Source organism: Aquarana catesbeiana, linkage group LG01 (genome assembly GCF_042186555.1).
Source record: "Aquarana catesbeiana isolate 2022-GZ linkage group LG01, ASM4218655v1, whole genome shotgun sequence".
NCBI classification, from domain to species: Eukaryota; Metazoa; Chordata; class Amphibia; order Anura; family Ranidae; genus Aquarana; species Aquarana catesbeiana.
In genome coordinates this window covers 499,379,129-499,395,607 of record NC_133324.1, presented here as the reverse complement: position 1 = coordinate 499,395,607, position 16,479 = coordinate 499,379,129, and the positions used below count along the sequence as shown (strand labels likewise).

Below are 16,479 nucleotides of genomic sequence, written 5' to 3'. Positions count from 1 at the left end.
CATAGACAAGACTCACAACTACCTTCAAAAGGCGAATTAGCAGAGATGCTTAAAGCGCTTGAAATATCAATCAAGGCGGAGTTCACCTTGCTGAGGTCTGATTTAGGCAACCTCTTGGTAAGAGTGGAAGAGGCTGAAGATAAGCTTGATAAGCAAGGACGGGAGATCTTTGGATTAAAAGAACAACTTAAAACAACCCAACAAAATCAGATAAAAGTATGCTACAGGCTGGAAGATCAGGAAAATAGAGACCGTAGACAAAATCTGAGACTCAGAAGGGTCCCAGAAAATAGGGGTGAAGACCTAAGGAAGACTGTGGCGACTATCTTCAGCCCACTTCTGGGGCTGGAAGGAGAAGACTTCCCAAAAATTGAGCGTGTGCATCGGTTGGGCAGGCTAGACTCCAGACGGTTTGAAGGTAGCCGTGATATAATTGTGAGGTTCAGATTTTATGAGGATAAAGAAAATATCTGGTTTAAGCTTAAGGGCCATGCCCCACTACAGTTCGAAGAAGCAAGAATTCAAGTCTTTGCAGATCTAGCTAAAGGCACACTGGCGAGAAGGCGACATCTAAAACCCCTACTGGAACAAATGGTGAATCAAGATATTACGTATACATGGGGATTCCCAGCCTGCCTAGTAAGTAGGAAAGGTGGGAGATCCGCAAGTCTAAGATTCCCAGGAGAACTAGAAGAGTTCTGCGAGAAATTGGGGATACAGGCACCCCCTACACTGGACTGGTCAATGGAACGCTGGATTGAACTGAGTGTGGGCTAGGGGAGGGGCGTGGTGGGGGGAGGTTCTGGGGGGGGAGAGGGAGCTAAAGGTCATTTTCAATTAAATTTAGGGAAGAGAGGAGATTTGTGGAAATAGAGCCTAGCTTGTTCGGTTGCTAAGGCAATATGAAATGTAGGGACGGTGCACCTTAGACTCCGCCTTCGGAGGAGGAGACCAATGTTGGGCCACAATGTTAGTGACCCTCACTGGTCTAAGGGTTCGGTAGGGACCAGGAGGGGGGTGGGGGGGAAGAGGGGAGGGAGCGGGGGTTGGGGGGGAGAGGGGCGGGTAGAGGAGGGGGGGATGGAGAGGGTGGGGGGGAAATAGAGGGGAGGGAGGGAGGGGTAGTAGGAACCAGGGGTCTTGCTCAACCTCATCCCGATGGAAAAGGGAAAACTCTCCAGGGTCTAAGGCAAAGGGAGATTTCAGGAGGATTAAATAAAGAGATATGGCAACAATAAAATTTACAACATATAATGTTAAAGGCTTAAATACATCCAGGAAAAGATATAATATTTTTAATGAGTTGAAATCATTGGGACCAGACGTGGTGTTCCTACAAGAGACACACATATCACTCCAATCGCGATTAAGACTGTTCTCGAGGGACTACCCGGTCTGGTTTCAAGGAGATACTATCTACAATAGGTCACGGGGAGTAGCTATTGGTTTCGCAAAGAGAATAAGGTTCGTGCTAGAGGAAAGGTTAGTGGACCCAGAAGGAAGATATCTGTGCCTCAGAGGTAGTTTAAATGAAGAGAAAGTTACCCTAGTCAATATTTATGCCCCCAATAAAAATCCGACGAAGTACCTGGCAAACATCTTGGGAAAAATAGTAGAGTTTATGAGTGGACACTTGATTATGATGGGGGACTTTAATTTCTGCCTCAACCCGAGTATGGACAGTACGGCTCGTCCCCAGGGGCAGGACTGTAATCATCTAAAGAAGTTAAAGCAAATACTTTCCAAATGGCAACTGGTGGACATCTGGAGAGTTCAACATCCAACTAAGAGAGATTACACGTTCTATTCCCCTGTGCACGGGACCTACTCTCGGATTGATTGGGGTATAATTGAGCATAAGGGGATTGACAGGGTAAAGGGATCCATGATAGGAAACATAACTTACTCTGACCATGCACCAATGACCATCGAAGTGAGGTCAGGAAGGGACCAGGCTGAGAGGGGGCAGTGGAGGCTAAATGAGGAGCTGATTAGAGAAGTAGAGGGGTATAACAGAATTAGACAAGAACTAGAGAATTATTTTGAGGTAAACGATACGGGGGATATATCAGGGGCAACATTATGGGAGGCACATAAAGCCTACGTTAGAGGAGTATTGATTGAAAAAAAAGAGAGGCAGGAAAAAATCCAAAAATTAACGGAGGAGCTCACGGGATTAGAACAAACCCACAAAAAATATATAGGTCAGTTACCCCAAGAGATACACCATCAGATGGTCATTAAAAGATCTGAGTTAAAAACGGTAATGGAACAGGAGTCCAGAATAAGATAGTCTGGGAGAGACACAGATGGGGTATTAAACCGAGCAAACATCTTGCAAAAATAGTCCAAAGGAAAAAAAAAGATAGGAATTTCATAGAAAAAATTCAAACTAAAGAGGGTCAAATAGAATATTCAACTAAGAAGGTGGCAGAAACCTTCAGGGACTATTATAAAGAGATATACTCTGCCCCCAAGCAAGACATCTACTCAAAAAACAGGATAGAGAGAGGTAACAACTATATCAAAAAGGCAGCGCTCCCCAAGATCCCTGAGGAGGATAGTAGGGTTGTCCCGATACCGATACTAGTATCGGTATCGGCACCGATACCGAGCATTTGCCCAAGTACTTGTACTCGGGCAAATGCTCCCAATGCTTCCCCCGATACCTGGAGGACAGCTGTGATCGGCGCGTGGGGGAGTTACAGGATTCTCCCCCAGCGGCTTTCACCAGCTTTAGTGACATACAGCGGTGATCGCTCACAGCTGACTGTCACTGCATCCTCCTCCGTGCCCCCTCTGTTCCTCTGTGCCTCTCCGCTGTCCCCTGCATTCCTCTATCCTTATCTGTCCCCTCCGTACTCCCCCTCCGTTCCTCTATCCTTATCTGTCCCCCTCCGTTCCTCTATCCTTATCTGTCCCCCTCCGTACTCCCCCTCCGTTCCTCTATCCTTATCTGTCCCCCTCCGTACTCCCCCTCCGTTCCTCTATCTTTATCTGTCCCCCTCCGTTCCTCTCTCCTTATCTGTCCCCCTCCGTACTCCCCCTCCGTTCCTCTCTCCTTATCTGTCCCCCTCCGTACTCCCCCTCCGTTCCTCTATCCTTATCTGTCCCCCTCCGTACTCCCCCTCCGTTCCTCTCTCCTTATCTGTCCCCCTCCGTACTCCCCCTCCGTTCCTCTATCCTTATCTGTCCCCCTCCGTACACCCCCTCCGTTCCTCTCTCCTTATCTGTCCCCCTCCGTACTCCCCCTCCGTTCCTCTATCCTTATCTGTCCCCCTCCGTACTCCCCCTCCGTTCCTCTCTCCTTATCTCTCCCCCTCCGTTCCTCTATCCTTATCTGTCCCCCTCCGTACTCCCCCTCCGTTCCTCTCTCCTTATCTCTCCCCCTCCGTTCCTCTATCCTTATCTGTCCCCTGCATTCCTCTCTCATCTGTTCCCTCCGTTCTCCCCCTCAGTTCCTCCGTCCTCCCCCTCCTTCCTTTGTGTATGGATAGAGTCAGCTGACTCTGTCCATTCACATAACTGAAACATTGTAATCTTCTGTGATTACGATGTGTCAGTTTATGAATGGAGAGAAGCCGCTGTCTTCTCTCCATTCATTCTCAGTGCAGCTGACGCTGCAGAGAAAGGGACTGGGGAATCTCTATCCTCTGTCTCTTTCTCTGTCTCAAGGGGGAGATATCAGAGGTCTGTTAAGACCCCTGATATCTCACCAAAGCCCCCCAACAGGGCTGATTTAAAAAAAAAAAAAAAAAAAACAATAAATAATAAAAAAATATTATTGTAAAAAATAAAAATTGTAAAAGAAAACAAAAAAAAAACCACACACACATACAACGTTCACCCCCCCCCCCCCCCCCCAAAAATAGCAAAAAAAAAAAACTGTCACGTGACATTAAAAAAAAAGTATCGGTAATCGGCATCGGCGAGTACTTGAAAAAAAGTATCGGTACTTGTACTCGGTCCTAAAAAAGTGGTATCGGGACAACCCTAGAGGATAGAGACCTATTGGAAAGACCAATCTCAGAAGAAGAAATTAGTAAAGTGTTAGCTGGAATGGCCTTAGGGAAAAGCCCAGGCCCAGATGGCCTAATAACACTTTATTACAAAACATTTAGAGAAGTTTTAGTACCTAGGTTGTGTCGGTATATGAACGGGTTGGGTGACAGCTTTGAGATGAGCAGAGATGCATTGAAAGCATCCATTACAATTATACTGAAAGAAGGCAAAGATAAAACAATATGCTCAAGCTATCGCCCAATCTCTCTACTGAACAACGATACAAAACTCTACGCTAAAGTGTTGGCAGAAAGATTAAAGGAATACATGAACCTGTTAGTTGATTCAGACCAAGCAGGGTTTGTCCCCAATAGGGAGGGGAGGGACAACGGGATTAGGACCCTGCTCTTGGCGGGGAAAATGAAGGAGAGTGGGCCCCCAGGACTACTTCTGTCAATTGATGCCGAGAAGGCTTTTGACAGGGTAGACTGGGGGTTCATGATCCAGACTCTGGAGGCCATGGGACTGGGCCCTAAAATGATTCGGAGGATAAAAACTTTGTACAATCACCCAACTGCTGTAATCAAAGTTAATGGGATCTTTTCTCAACCATTTGAGATGGAGAGAGGCACGAGACAGGGGTGTCCCCTGTCCCCGCTTCTCTTCGTTTTAGCCATGGAACCCTTCCTGGCTTCAATACAAAGGGACCCGCATATTCGTGGTGTTGTGGTCGGAAAGGAGGAACACAAAGTCGCAGCATATGCGGACGATGTGCTATTCTATGTTACGGACCCAGACACGACGATGCCTAACCTCATGAAGGCATTAAGAAAATACAGAGAGGTATCCAATTTTCAAATGAATATGAATAAATCAGAAATATTAAATATAAATGTAAGCAAGCCAGTGGTAGAGATTTTGAAAAAAGAATTTAGTTTTAAATAGACTAAGGAATTAAAATACCTGGGCGTTAAACTAACCAGCTCAATTAAGAAGACGTTTATTAGTAACTATATGCCCTTATTAGACCGGGTAAGATCAGAATGTAATAGACTCTACCATAAGGCCCTTTCCTGGACTGGACGTATCAATGTCTTTAAAATGGTATTATTACCCAAGATCATGTATGTCTTCCAGATGCTACCAGTTCCCCTCCCCCAGAATTACCTGAGGACGTTAAAAAAAAATAATCATGACCTTTATTTGGAAAAAAAAAACCGAGAGTGTCCCTACAGACGCTAAAACAAAAGAAAGTAGACGGAGGTTTGGCAGTTCCTGATATACAGATGTACTACAAAGCTGTAGTTTTATCTAGGGTAGTAGAATGGGCGAGGAAGGTTAAACGGAAAAAATGGGTAAAATTAGAAGAAGATTTAAGTAATTCACTACTAGGCACTATTATTTGGAATCCCCCACACTTTAGACCACTTGCAGATAGTACACACAAAATAATAAGAAATGTCTTGAAAATATGGGATGGGATATACAAGAAAGTAAATGGGAAATATAATTCACCACTGATTGCACTATTAGATAATACATTTTTTACACCAGGTATGGAGAGTATAGGAGGAAAAGAAGCTTTTTGGGGAAAAACACAATTAAGAGAAATTATGAATGAAGGTAAAATGATGTCACTCCAGCAACTCACACACGGGAGGAATACACGGGGTTTAGATGGATGGCGATATCTTCAACTAAATCACTTTGTGAATAGGCTACCACAGCCAATCAGGTCTGGAAGACAACTGACAGACTTTGAAAAGCTGTGTGATAAGGAGGCCTCAAGAAATACAGTTTCTCAGATCTATAAAATCTTGCTAGCTTCAGAAAAGTGGGAGATGCCGCCATTCATATTCAAATGGGAGAGAGATTTAGGCACTAAAAAGGATATTGACACAATTAAAAGGATTTTTAAAATAAGTGCCAATTCAAAAATAGACACTCGAACGGCCGAAATGAACTACAAATGCATCAGTAGAAGCTACCTGACCCCCGAGATAACAAGTAAATATCAGAAAGGGCCAGCCACCTGTTGGAGAGGATGCCAAGAGATTGGAACAATGGGACACATGTGGTGGAGTTGCCCCATAATTAAAAACTTCTGGCATAAAATCCTTGTCCTCATAAAGGAAATAACGGGAATAGAGGTAGCAGACGACCCTTGGGAGGTCCTGTTCCTAGGGGGGAGGGGGGATCTAAATAACGGTAAGCAGACTCTTGTCCCGCAACTTCTGAATGCGGCAAAAAGAATGATCCCAAGGAACTGGCAGAGGAAGGAGAGCCCGGAGATATGGGAGTGGTTTGACGCAATAGAGGAGATTTGTAATTTGGAGACACTGGAGTGCAGAGTAGAAGACATAAGAAGTAACAATCTGGGTAGCTGGGACCATTGGAAAAAATTAAAAAAAACATGGAGCTACGCCAAAGAAATAAAATCTGTAATTTAAGAAGGAGAGTGGAATGAACGTTAGACCCTGGAGAGAAGGGAGGGGGGGATTGGGGAGGGGGAAGGAATGGGTTGGAGGGGAGAAGGGGGAGGGCAGGGATAGACAAATAAGAATTTAACATGGTCAACTGGATTTATATGACCTCCGGCAAGTCTAAGTAATCCCCTTGACTGGATATATGTATGGTTGTAAGCACTCTTCTTTCTTCTTTTTGTTTATATGGCAAAGTGTCACGATGATGAGACAATGAGAGAGGGACGGATAACTAAATGAACTGCAAAGTTGATCTATACCCCTCAAATTGGTCGACTGATGTGACAAAAAAAAAAAAAAAAAGACAGGTCATTTCCACTGTAAAGAACGGTTACAAAATAGAGTTCCGGGAGGTTCCCCCAAACCGTTTTCTACATTCAAGGGTCCCAGTGGATCCAGAGAAAAGAAGGGGTAATTGTAAAGGTCCCGCACGAGGAAAGATTCAAGGGGTTTTACTCAAACCTATTCACCGTGCCGAAACCAAATGGGGAAGTAAGGCCCATTTTGGACCTCAAGGCTCTCAATTTCTTTGTAGACGTCCGATCCTTCCGCATGGAGTCTGTTGGTTCGGTCATAAGGTCCCTGAGAAGAGGACCTTCATGTGCCGATCTTCGGTCCACACCAAAGGTTTTTACGCTTCGCTGTAGAGGGCAGTCATTTCCAGTTTGTGGCATTACCTTTCGGTCTAGCCACGGCCCCCAGGGTCTTCACAAAGGTTCTGGCCCCAGTGTTGGCTTCCCTAAGACCTCAAGGAGTCTCCATAATAGGATATCTGAACGATCTACTTCTAAGGGAATGCTCTCGCCCTACACTAATTCTAAACGTGTCAAGTACAGTGCGCGTCTTACAACGCCTAGGTTGGGTACTAAATTTGGACAAGTCTGCTCTTTGTCCGACCCAAGCCTTGATGTATCTGGGTCTGGTCTTGGACACCGCCCAAGAAAAGTGTTCCTTCCGCCCTTAAAGGTCGCCTCCATAGTGGAACTTGTACAGAAGGTGAAGAAAGAACTACCCTGTATGATCAATGTGTGCCCACTGCTGCTCAACAGAAGTCGCTCTAACAATCCCATGCCCGTGAAAAATCCACTTGTTGCCATTCGGGTCCATCTGAATAGTGCTCTGCTGAGCCTGGCCTCGGATCAGGCAGCAGAGCAGGTCTGGGTGCGTGCCTGTGCGGTGATATCATGGCACACATCAAGCTTGGCTTTTATTCACATGCCCCACTGCCAGATCTAAAGCCAACCACAGCAGTTCACTATTTTTGCTGGCTCTACTACTCACTTGCGCAGTTCAGAGCCTGCAACAAGTGGATTTTATTTAAAAGTAGGGCTGTTACTGATTAAAATTTTCGTGTTCGATTAATCATTTTTTTTTTTTTTGATCAACTAATTTCGATTAATTATAACGCACATTCAGATCCTACTACTTTTAACTGATTTAGCACCGTTGTTATGGCAACGGCCGAAGCCGGACATAGTGGGGCATGGCTAAGACGTCACACGTCATAAACTCAGCCTCACCGTGCCCATAATCGCAGCCTCACCGTGCCCATAATCACAGCCTCACCGTGCCCATAATCGCAGCCTCACCGTGCCCATAATCGCAGCCTCACCGTGCCCATAATCGCAGCCTCACTGTGCCCATAATCGCAGCCTCACCGTGCCCATAATCGCAGCCTCACCGTGCCCACAATCGCAGCCTCACCGTGCCCACAATCGCAGCCTCACCGTGCCCACAATCGCAGCCTCACCGTGCCCACAATCGCAGCCTCACCGTGCCCACAATCGCAGCCTCACCGTGCCCATAATGTCAGCCTCACCGTGCCCATAATGTCAGCCTCGCCGTGCCCATAATGTCAGCCTCGCCGTGCCCATAATGGCAGCCTCGCCGTGCCCATAATGGCAGGCTCGCCGTGCCCATAATGGCAGCCTCGCCGTGCCGATAATGGCAGCCTCACCGTGCCGATAATTGCAGCTTTACTGTAGTCAGTGCCTGGATTACACAGTCCGCGGGCATCTCCCGCTGTGTGTTTTGGAGCTGAGTGTGAAAACTTTGGCCGCGCGGTAAGAAAAGTCCCGCCCTCCTCCTAGATCAGCTCGTGTGATAGACAGAACACTGCGTCTTATCACACGAGCTGACCTAGGAGGAGGGCGGGACTTTTCTCACAGTGCTACCAAAGTTTTCACACTCAACTCGGAGACACACAGCGGGAGATGCCTCCAGACTGTGTATGAAATATAGTGGAGGAGGAGGGAGCAGAGCGCTGCAGCCACAGCTTAGCCCAAAGCAGCCCCAGGGTAGGCAGCCTACCGATGAAAAAAATTGTTTACGGGGAGATGCTTGTTTACATTAGCATCTCCCCGTTCTTCCTCTCTGTGAGCCGATCGCGGGTATCCCCGCGACGATCGAGTCCGCGGGACCCGCGACCCGACTCAGGGATCTCCCGGCCGGCGCGCACGCAATGGCATGGTGGCAAATTTAAAGGGACGTACGAGTACGCCCATTTGCCCAGCCGTGCCATTCTGTCGACGTACATCAGCGTGCGCCGGTCGGGAACGGTTAAATAGGGCTGCGGAAATGAACGATTAATTCCTCGATTAATCGTTAATTTTTTCGATCGATCAAAATTTTTTTGATCGGTAGGCTGCCTACCCTGGGGCCGCTTTGGGCTAAGCTGTGGCTGCAGCGCAGCGCTCCGCTCCCTCCTCCTCCACTATATTTCATACACAGTCTGCGGGCATCTCCCGCTGTGTAAATATATCGACAGATCCGCGCTTACAGACTGGTTTACACCTGCAGCCCCCCTATATAGGAAGGGGACACCTAAGTGATCCCCCAGAAAACTGAAAATCAAAAAATAGAGAGTGGCGCTGTGTTAGAACTAAGGGTGTGGCTGTAAATTAAACAAGTGCTCAAGTGTATAATATAATGGCTTTTTAGAAGTGAAGAATTTGTTATAGTACGAAACTCCCAAAAAAACGATGTATCCCTATTTTAGTGAAAAATCCTTATTTAGTGATAAAGAGAATTTGCTACTGTAAGTGCAAACAATAACACAAATTTTAAATCATCACCATTATATAACATATATAAATCTTCTAATTAATAATTATAAAGTGACAAGTGCCCAAAACTGTGGTTATCAAACCATAGTGCATTGATGTGCGAGAACCATAATAGTAAATCATTAATAATGTGTAAAAACTGCAACTTTGTATCAAAGAAAATCCCATATACTGTTTGTTACAAAATGTTCATAACAGTAATATAATGTGCCGTGCATCAAAACCCCGTAGGAATCGTGCAGAAAGTTCTTCTTTAGTGGTAAAGAGCCGTGCTGTAATTACTGGCAGTCACCCCCCCAATGTGGTTACACTCACCGGAGCACCCCACCCCTGGAGGGGTACGAGCGCGTGATGTTGATCCTGTCTCCCCGGTTGTATGGGTGCCAGTATCCTTCCACGCGTCCCAATCCTAAACGCAGCTACTTGCATACAAGGAGGTGGGGACTTCCTGTCCCTTGATGTAGTAAAGGTCTCCACTGGATATCCACTTGACCCCTGTACTCTACTCATGACCCCTGTACTCTATACATTATACTATACATAGACCTGACCAAGGTGTTCATTGTCTCAACAGTTGCTGGTTTTAATTAAGTTCTTCTGTAATGTTGCCACAGCCAAAAATATCCTTTTTTGTGCAGAAAAAAACCATATATAATGGAATAATTTATTTTAAAAACAAATGATCCTTTGACTGAGATTCATTTGTGTCTGAGATTATCAGCTGCGACACAGTAATTCGAAATTTGTGGGTGCAAGGTCTGTGGTATGTTTGCATTGTATACAGCAGATGCAGATTCTGTTCAATCCTCTTTTAAGACTCTCCCACTGGTCATGCCCATTGTTCGCCATAGTGCAATATATATGCCGCAGGTCATCATCTCCCTGGTAGGGGTCCCAGTGCAGTATTTTTCCCAGAGGCCCATGATGCTGTTAAGATGGCAATGCCCGTGAAAGGCTCCTGATGAATTTACTGGGTCACTAGCGCTAAGTCTCCTGCCACTCAGCATGTCGCCGAGCATGGTGCCCCTCCCATCAGTGGGTATGCCCACATTCATATTGCGTCAAAAAAAGATGGCTGCCCCATGGCGGCCATTTCTAAGCCTGGGGGCCCCATAATCTCCTATTGCCCGGGGGCCCCATGAGTTGTCAGTCCGCCCCTGGTGCATACTATACTGTACATGGACATACATTTCAGTAAGCCAATATTTCTGTATTAAAAAATTTTTTTTTTTTATTTTATTATTTTTTTTTATATTTTTCTTATGTCATAATATAATTTTACTGAATTTTGGGTTTTCACTAGCTGCAAGCCATAATCATCAAAATGTAAAAAGAAAATGCTTGAAATATATCACTCTGTGTGTAATGCATCTATACTTTAATTGAATTACTAAAATAAATTAACTTTTGGTGATATTCTAATTTTATGAGATGCACGTGTGTGTGTGTGTGTGTGTGTGTATATATATATATATATATATATATATGTGTGTGTGTGTGTATATATATATATATATATATATGCCCTGCCTTGCTAAAGAAGCTGAGGGTAAAGGTGATGGACTGGCCAAGCATGTCTCCAGACCTAAACCCTATTGAGCATATGTGGGGCATCCTTAAACGGAGGGTGGAGGAGCGCAGGGTCTCTAACATCCACCAGCTTCGTGATGTCTTCATGGAGGAGTGGAAGAGGACTTGAGGGTTGCCTCAAGTTGTTGGATTATTCTTTGAAGAAGAAATTATGCTCACTGTGGTGTAATCCCCTTGGATTTTATATATAACTATATTGATGCGGGATAGGTTGAGTTGACTGAATTTAGAATAACCCATGCTCTGTTGACCTGAATCATCCTGCTCCATTTAGTTGCTTCCCAGAAGCATCTAGAATGTGCAGGTACATCTGGGGTAGGTGTGGTGACTGGAGTTTCTGGCCTTAAAAAGGCTCTTAATTACATGCTTATTCATTTGTCCATATTTGTTATACTGATATAAAGAAAAACCAGTAATTAGTAAATGTGTGTCATACAGGTTAATGTGCAGAATTAATACAGAATCTGCACTTGTATATGATTTATAGGAGTTGCAGAATGATCTAGACCGGGAAACGTCAACCTTACAGGAACTGGAAGCACAAAAGCAAGATGCACAAGACCGGCTAGATGAAATGGACCAACAAAAAGCAAAATTAAAAGACATGCTGAGTGATGTCAGGCAGAAGTGCCAGGAGGAAGGGCAGATGGTAAGGATGTACTTTTCAGTCTCTTTCTAATTACTTGAAGTCCAACTGGGGTTTGTTAAATCACATGTTGGCTTCGGGTCTCTCCAGAACTGCATTGACAAGGTTCTCTCACAGTAAATTTTGTATTTCATCCTCTTGTACAAGGCCAGGGCAACTCTGGCTCTCTTTACAGCTGGACAATTATTTATTCCTGGTTATAAAGAATCCATTGGGGCAGTGTGATACTGTCATTTTTCTTTCTAATTGCCATAAAATAGCTATCCTAAGTAGTAATCAAACAGAATAGAAATGTGACCAGTTCCCCCGTTGTTTATTTACGAGTTTTAGTTTCTTATTCACCCCTATATCTTTTGAAAAAGAGATAGAAGTGGCATGTGGTGGCTTCAGAAATATGGGTGGAGCATATGCTTTGACAGAAGCCCACCACCCATTTTACACTTTTCTTAGTTTAAGACTGGGTTCACACTAAGGATCGCAGCGGCTCACGGCAGGAGTCCGTTGCGTCTCCATTCACCATTTCAGCCCAAATTTCGAGCTGAATTCAGACCTGAAACAGATCAAAAGATGTACAGGGCAACTGTGCAATACGCACCGGAGCTGCTGCAGAGATGTGTGAACAGGCTCCATAGAGAAAACCATATCCAATTCACAATAGTGTGAAACCAGCCTAAAGGATATTTCAGAAACACATAATTGTGTCACTACAGCTGCCATGAAAGGTATATTTTATGTAGCTGCAACAGTATGATAGAATATGTCATGCAACAGGTTTTTTTTTTATTCTGTTTCAGAATAACTTTCTATACTAAAAGTTCAGATTGTAAGGTCTGGCCTTGTTATAGCTTAAATATCCACATAGATATCTATAGATAGCACAGACATGAGTCCACTCAATAAATCATTCCTATTTCTGTAAATCTGGCATTAAAAGGTCAAAGTAAGTCATTATAGGTGAACCCCCATACCAATTCCCGAAGTCGGAGTTTGACCCTCCTCTGACAATTTTTTACCATTATTGCTACATTATGGAAAGATATTTAAAGATATGTGTAGATGATTACTGTTGTCAGTTTAATGAATGTAATACTGTTAGTCACGATGCCCAAGATGCAGTAAAAACCTTGGATTGAGCGTAATGTGGTCTGAGAGTGTTTTGCAAGACAAGCAAATTTTTTTTTTATAAATTTTGACTTGATAAACGAGCCAGGTCTTGATATACAAGTAGCGTCATGTCACAACTGAGTATAAAAGAGAAGAGAATTGCCTCTTAAGTGTAGCAATATGGTTAAATTTAATGGAGGTACAACATTTTGCAACGCACATGGTTGATGATTAAAACAGGCACATCTAAGTATGCAGCCATCCACATAAACCAGCCTCCTCACCGCAATCGACATCATCCCCCTTCTACGCTGCACTCCACTAGCGCTACAAGCCTCGCTATCAGATCACTGTACTGTAGGGTAGTCTTCTCAGTCATGATTGTAGACTGACATCAGTGAGAGCTGGCGCACCGGTGCGGAGGATGGTCTATGTGGACAGCTTTACCCTGGCTGCCTGTATACTTAGATGTGCCTGTTTTAATCATCAACCATGTGAGTTGCTAAATGTTGTACCTTCATTAAATGTAACCATATTGCTACACTTAGAGGTGCCTCTCCTCTCTTTTATACTCCATAGCTCCTGCTGGATTTTGGTTCTAATCCCCTTGTGGAGGCCGCCATTTGTGAATGGACACTTTATGGTTAAACAACCTATCACATTGCTATAATCTTTTTATAGAGACTGAAGGAGTAATGAATAAATGGTTGTGGAATGAATCATCTGAGTTTCCATTATTTATGGGGAAATTCACTTTGATATACGAGTGCTTTGGATTACAAACATGTTTCTGGAACTAATTATGCTCGCAATCCAAGGTTTTACTGTATTGGTAAATAGAATTTGGGTTTGTTGCACAAGTAATAAGTACTTTGTTTTAAAAAGAGCTTTTTTTGGCCGTATTATTTTGCTAAAGTTTTTTTTGTTTTACAGTGGGGACGGAAAGTATTCAGACCCCCTAAAATTTTTCACTCTTTGTTATATTGCAGCCATTTGCCAAAATCATTTAAGTTCATTTTTTTTCCCTCATTAATGTACACACAGCACCGCATATTGACAGAAATACACAGAATTGTTGACATTTTTGCAAATTTATTAAAAAAGAAAAACTGAAATATCACATGGTCCTAAGTATTCAGACCCTTTGCTGTGACACTCATATATTTAACTCAGGTGCTGTCCATTTCTTCTGATCATCCTTGAGATGGTTCTACACCTTCATTTGAGTCCAGCTATGTTTAATTATACTGATTGGACTTGATTAGGAAAGCCACACACCTGTCTATATAAGCTCACAGTGCATGTCAGAGCAAATGAGAATCATGAGATCAAAGAAACTGCCTGAAGAGCTCAGAGACAGAATTGTGGCAAGGCACAGATCTGGCCAAGGTTACAAAAAAATTTCTGCTGCACCTAAGGTTCCTAAGAGCACAGTGGCCTCCATAATACTTAAATGGAAGACGCTGGGGACGACCAGAACCCTTCCTAGAGCTGGCCATCTGGCCAAACTGAGCTATTGGGGGAGAAGGGCCTTGTTGAGAGAGGTAAAGAAGAACCCAAAGATCACTGTGGCTGAGCTCCAGAGATGCAGTCGGGAGATGGGAGAAAGTTGTAGAAAGTCAACCATCACTGCAGCCCTCCACCAGTCGGGGCTTTATGGCAGAGTGGCCCAACAGAAGCCTCTCCTCAGTGCAAGACATATGAAAGCCACATGGAGTTTGCTAAAAAACACCTAAAGGACTCCAAGATGGTGAGAAATAAAATTCTCTGGTCTGCTGAGACCAAGATAGAACTTTTTGGCCTTAATTCTGAGCAGTATGTGTGGAGAAAACCAGGCACTGCTCATCACCTGTCCAATACAGTCCCAACAGTGAAGCATGGTGGTGGCAGCATCATGCTGTGGGAGTGTTTTTCAGCTGTAGGGACAGGACAACTGGTTGCAATCGAGGGAAAGATGAATGCGGCCAAGTACAGGGATATCCTGGATGAAAACCTTCTCCAGAGTGCTCAGGACCTCAGACTGGGCAGAAGGTTTACCTTCCACCAAGACAATGACACTAAGCACACAGCTAAAATAACGAAGGAGTGGCTTCACAACAACTCCATGACTGTTCTTGAATGGCCCAGCCAGAGCACTCACTTAAACCCAATTGAGTATCTCTGGGGAGACCTAAAAATGGCTGTCCACCAACGTTTACCATCCAACCTGACAGAACTGGAGAGGGTCTGCAAGGAGGAATGGCAGAGGATTCCCAAATCCAGATGTGAAAAACTTGTTGCATCTTTCCCAAAAAGACTAATGGCTGTATTAGATCAAAAGGGTGCTTCTACTAAATACTGAGCAAAGGGTCTGAATACTTAGGACCATGTGATATTTCAGTTTTTCTTTTTTAATAAATCTGCAAAAATGTCAACAATTCTGTGTTTTTCTGTCAATATGGGGTGCTGTGTGTACAATAATGAGGAAAAAAAAATGAACTTAAATGATTTTAGCAAATGGCTACAATATAACAAAGAGTAAAAAATTTAAGGGGGTCTGAATACTTTCCGTCCCCACTGTATATGCAATTTATAGACAAAAGTTGTAAAGTGTTTTTTTTCTAGTTTGACCAGATTAGACCATCGCTGTAGTGGTTGAAAGCTGTCACTAATGTAAATAGAATAAGTTCTCTCTAGTGACAGCAGATGTAGATGGTAGTGGGGGCATATACAAATCCAAAGTCATGCTGGAATTGTCCACTTCTCAGGGGTTTGGGGGAAACTTTGGATAAAGCAGTGTGTTTTGTTTTGTTTTTTTTAATTGTTTGAGGGCAAGTGAGCATGATTAAGAATTATCCGTTCATGTGAGCTAAAGGAGGACAGAATGAGAAGCTGTGCAGGAAGCTGGGTGCCAGTAGCAGCTGTAGATCTAAAAGATATATATATAGTTTCTCAACTTACAGCTAAGCACAGTAGGGTTGTTAAATCATAACCCATGCATTGGAAAAATATGACAAAATAATGATAGTATGAATTTTTGTTGTCTATTATTTGGAATTTGTTTAGCAAATAAGTGCTTCTGTCTTGTAGATTTCATCTTTAAAGGTACAGATTCAGTCCCAGGAGTCAGATGTGCAGGCACAAGAGGAGGAGCTTAATAGAGCCAAATCAGAACTCAACAGATTACAGCAGGAAGAAACTCAACTGGAGCAGAGTATCCAGGCTGGCAAAGTTCAACTGGAGACCATTATTAAGTCATTAAAATCCACACAAGAGGAAATCGATCAGGTACCATTTGTGCACTACCTGAGAGGTATAGCCAAAATAACTTTGGCCATACTTCTCCTTTAAGAGGCTAATGAACAGAAGTATCCATAGATATTTATTGGGAAATCTTAAAACTTAACTTCCACAGCTGTACAGGCTCCTTTCCTGTACTGAAATTACTTACTCTGATTTCACTGTCTATCCAGAGCTTCTTGCACTGTGCATTAAAAGCCGCAACAAATCATGTAGAGCCAGCCTCATTTCCTGGCTGGAGAATGTCCAGCACCATATAGCTGTTTCCTTCCTAGTCTGTCCTTTAAGCCCCGTACACAGGATACAAAAA

The 16,479-nt window shown here is 43.8% G+C and overlaps 1 protein-coding gene across 4 annotated transcripts in view; it reads left to right on the top strand.

Moving 5' to 3' along the window:
* EPS15L1 (epidermal growth factor receptor pathway substrate 15 like 1) overlaps positions 1-16,479 on the top strand; it is a 327,178-nt gene that overhangs the window by 161,390 nt on the left and 149,309 nt on the right. For all 4 annotated transcript variants that reach the window (XM_073592681.1, XM_073592671.1, XM_073592690.1 and 1 more), the window contains 2 exons: positions 11,628-11,789; positions 15,960-16,157. In XM_073592681.1, the coding sequence (XP_073448782.1) occupies positions 11,628-11,789; positions 15,960-16,157 (360 nt within the window). The remainder of the gene's footprint in view (positions 1-11,627; positions 11,790-15,959; positions 16,158-16,479) is intronic.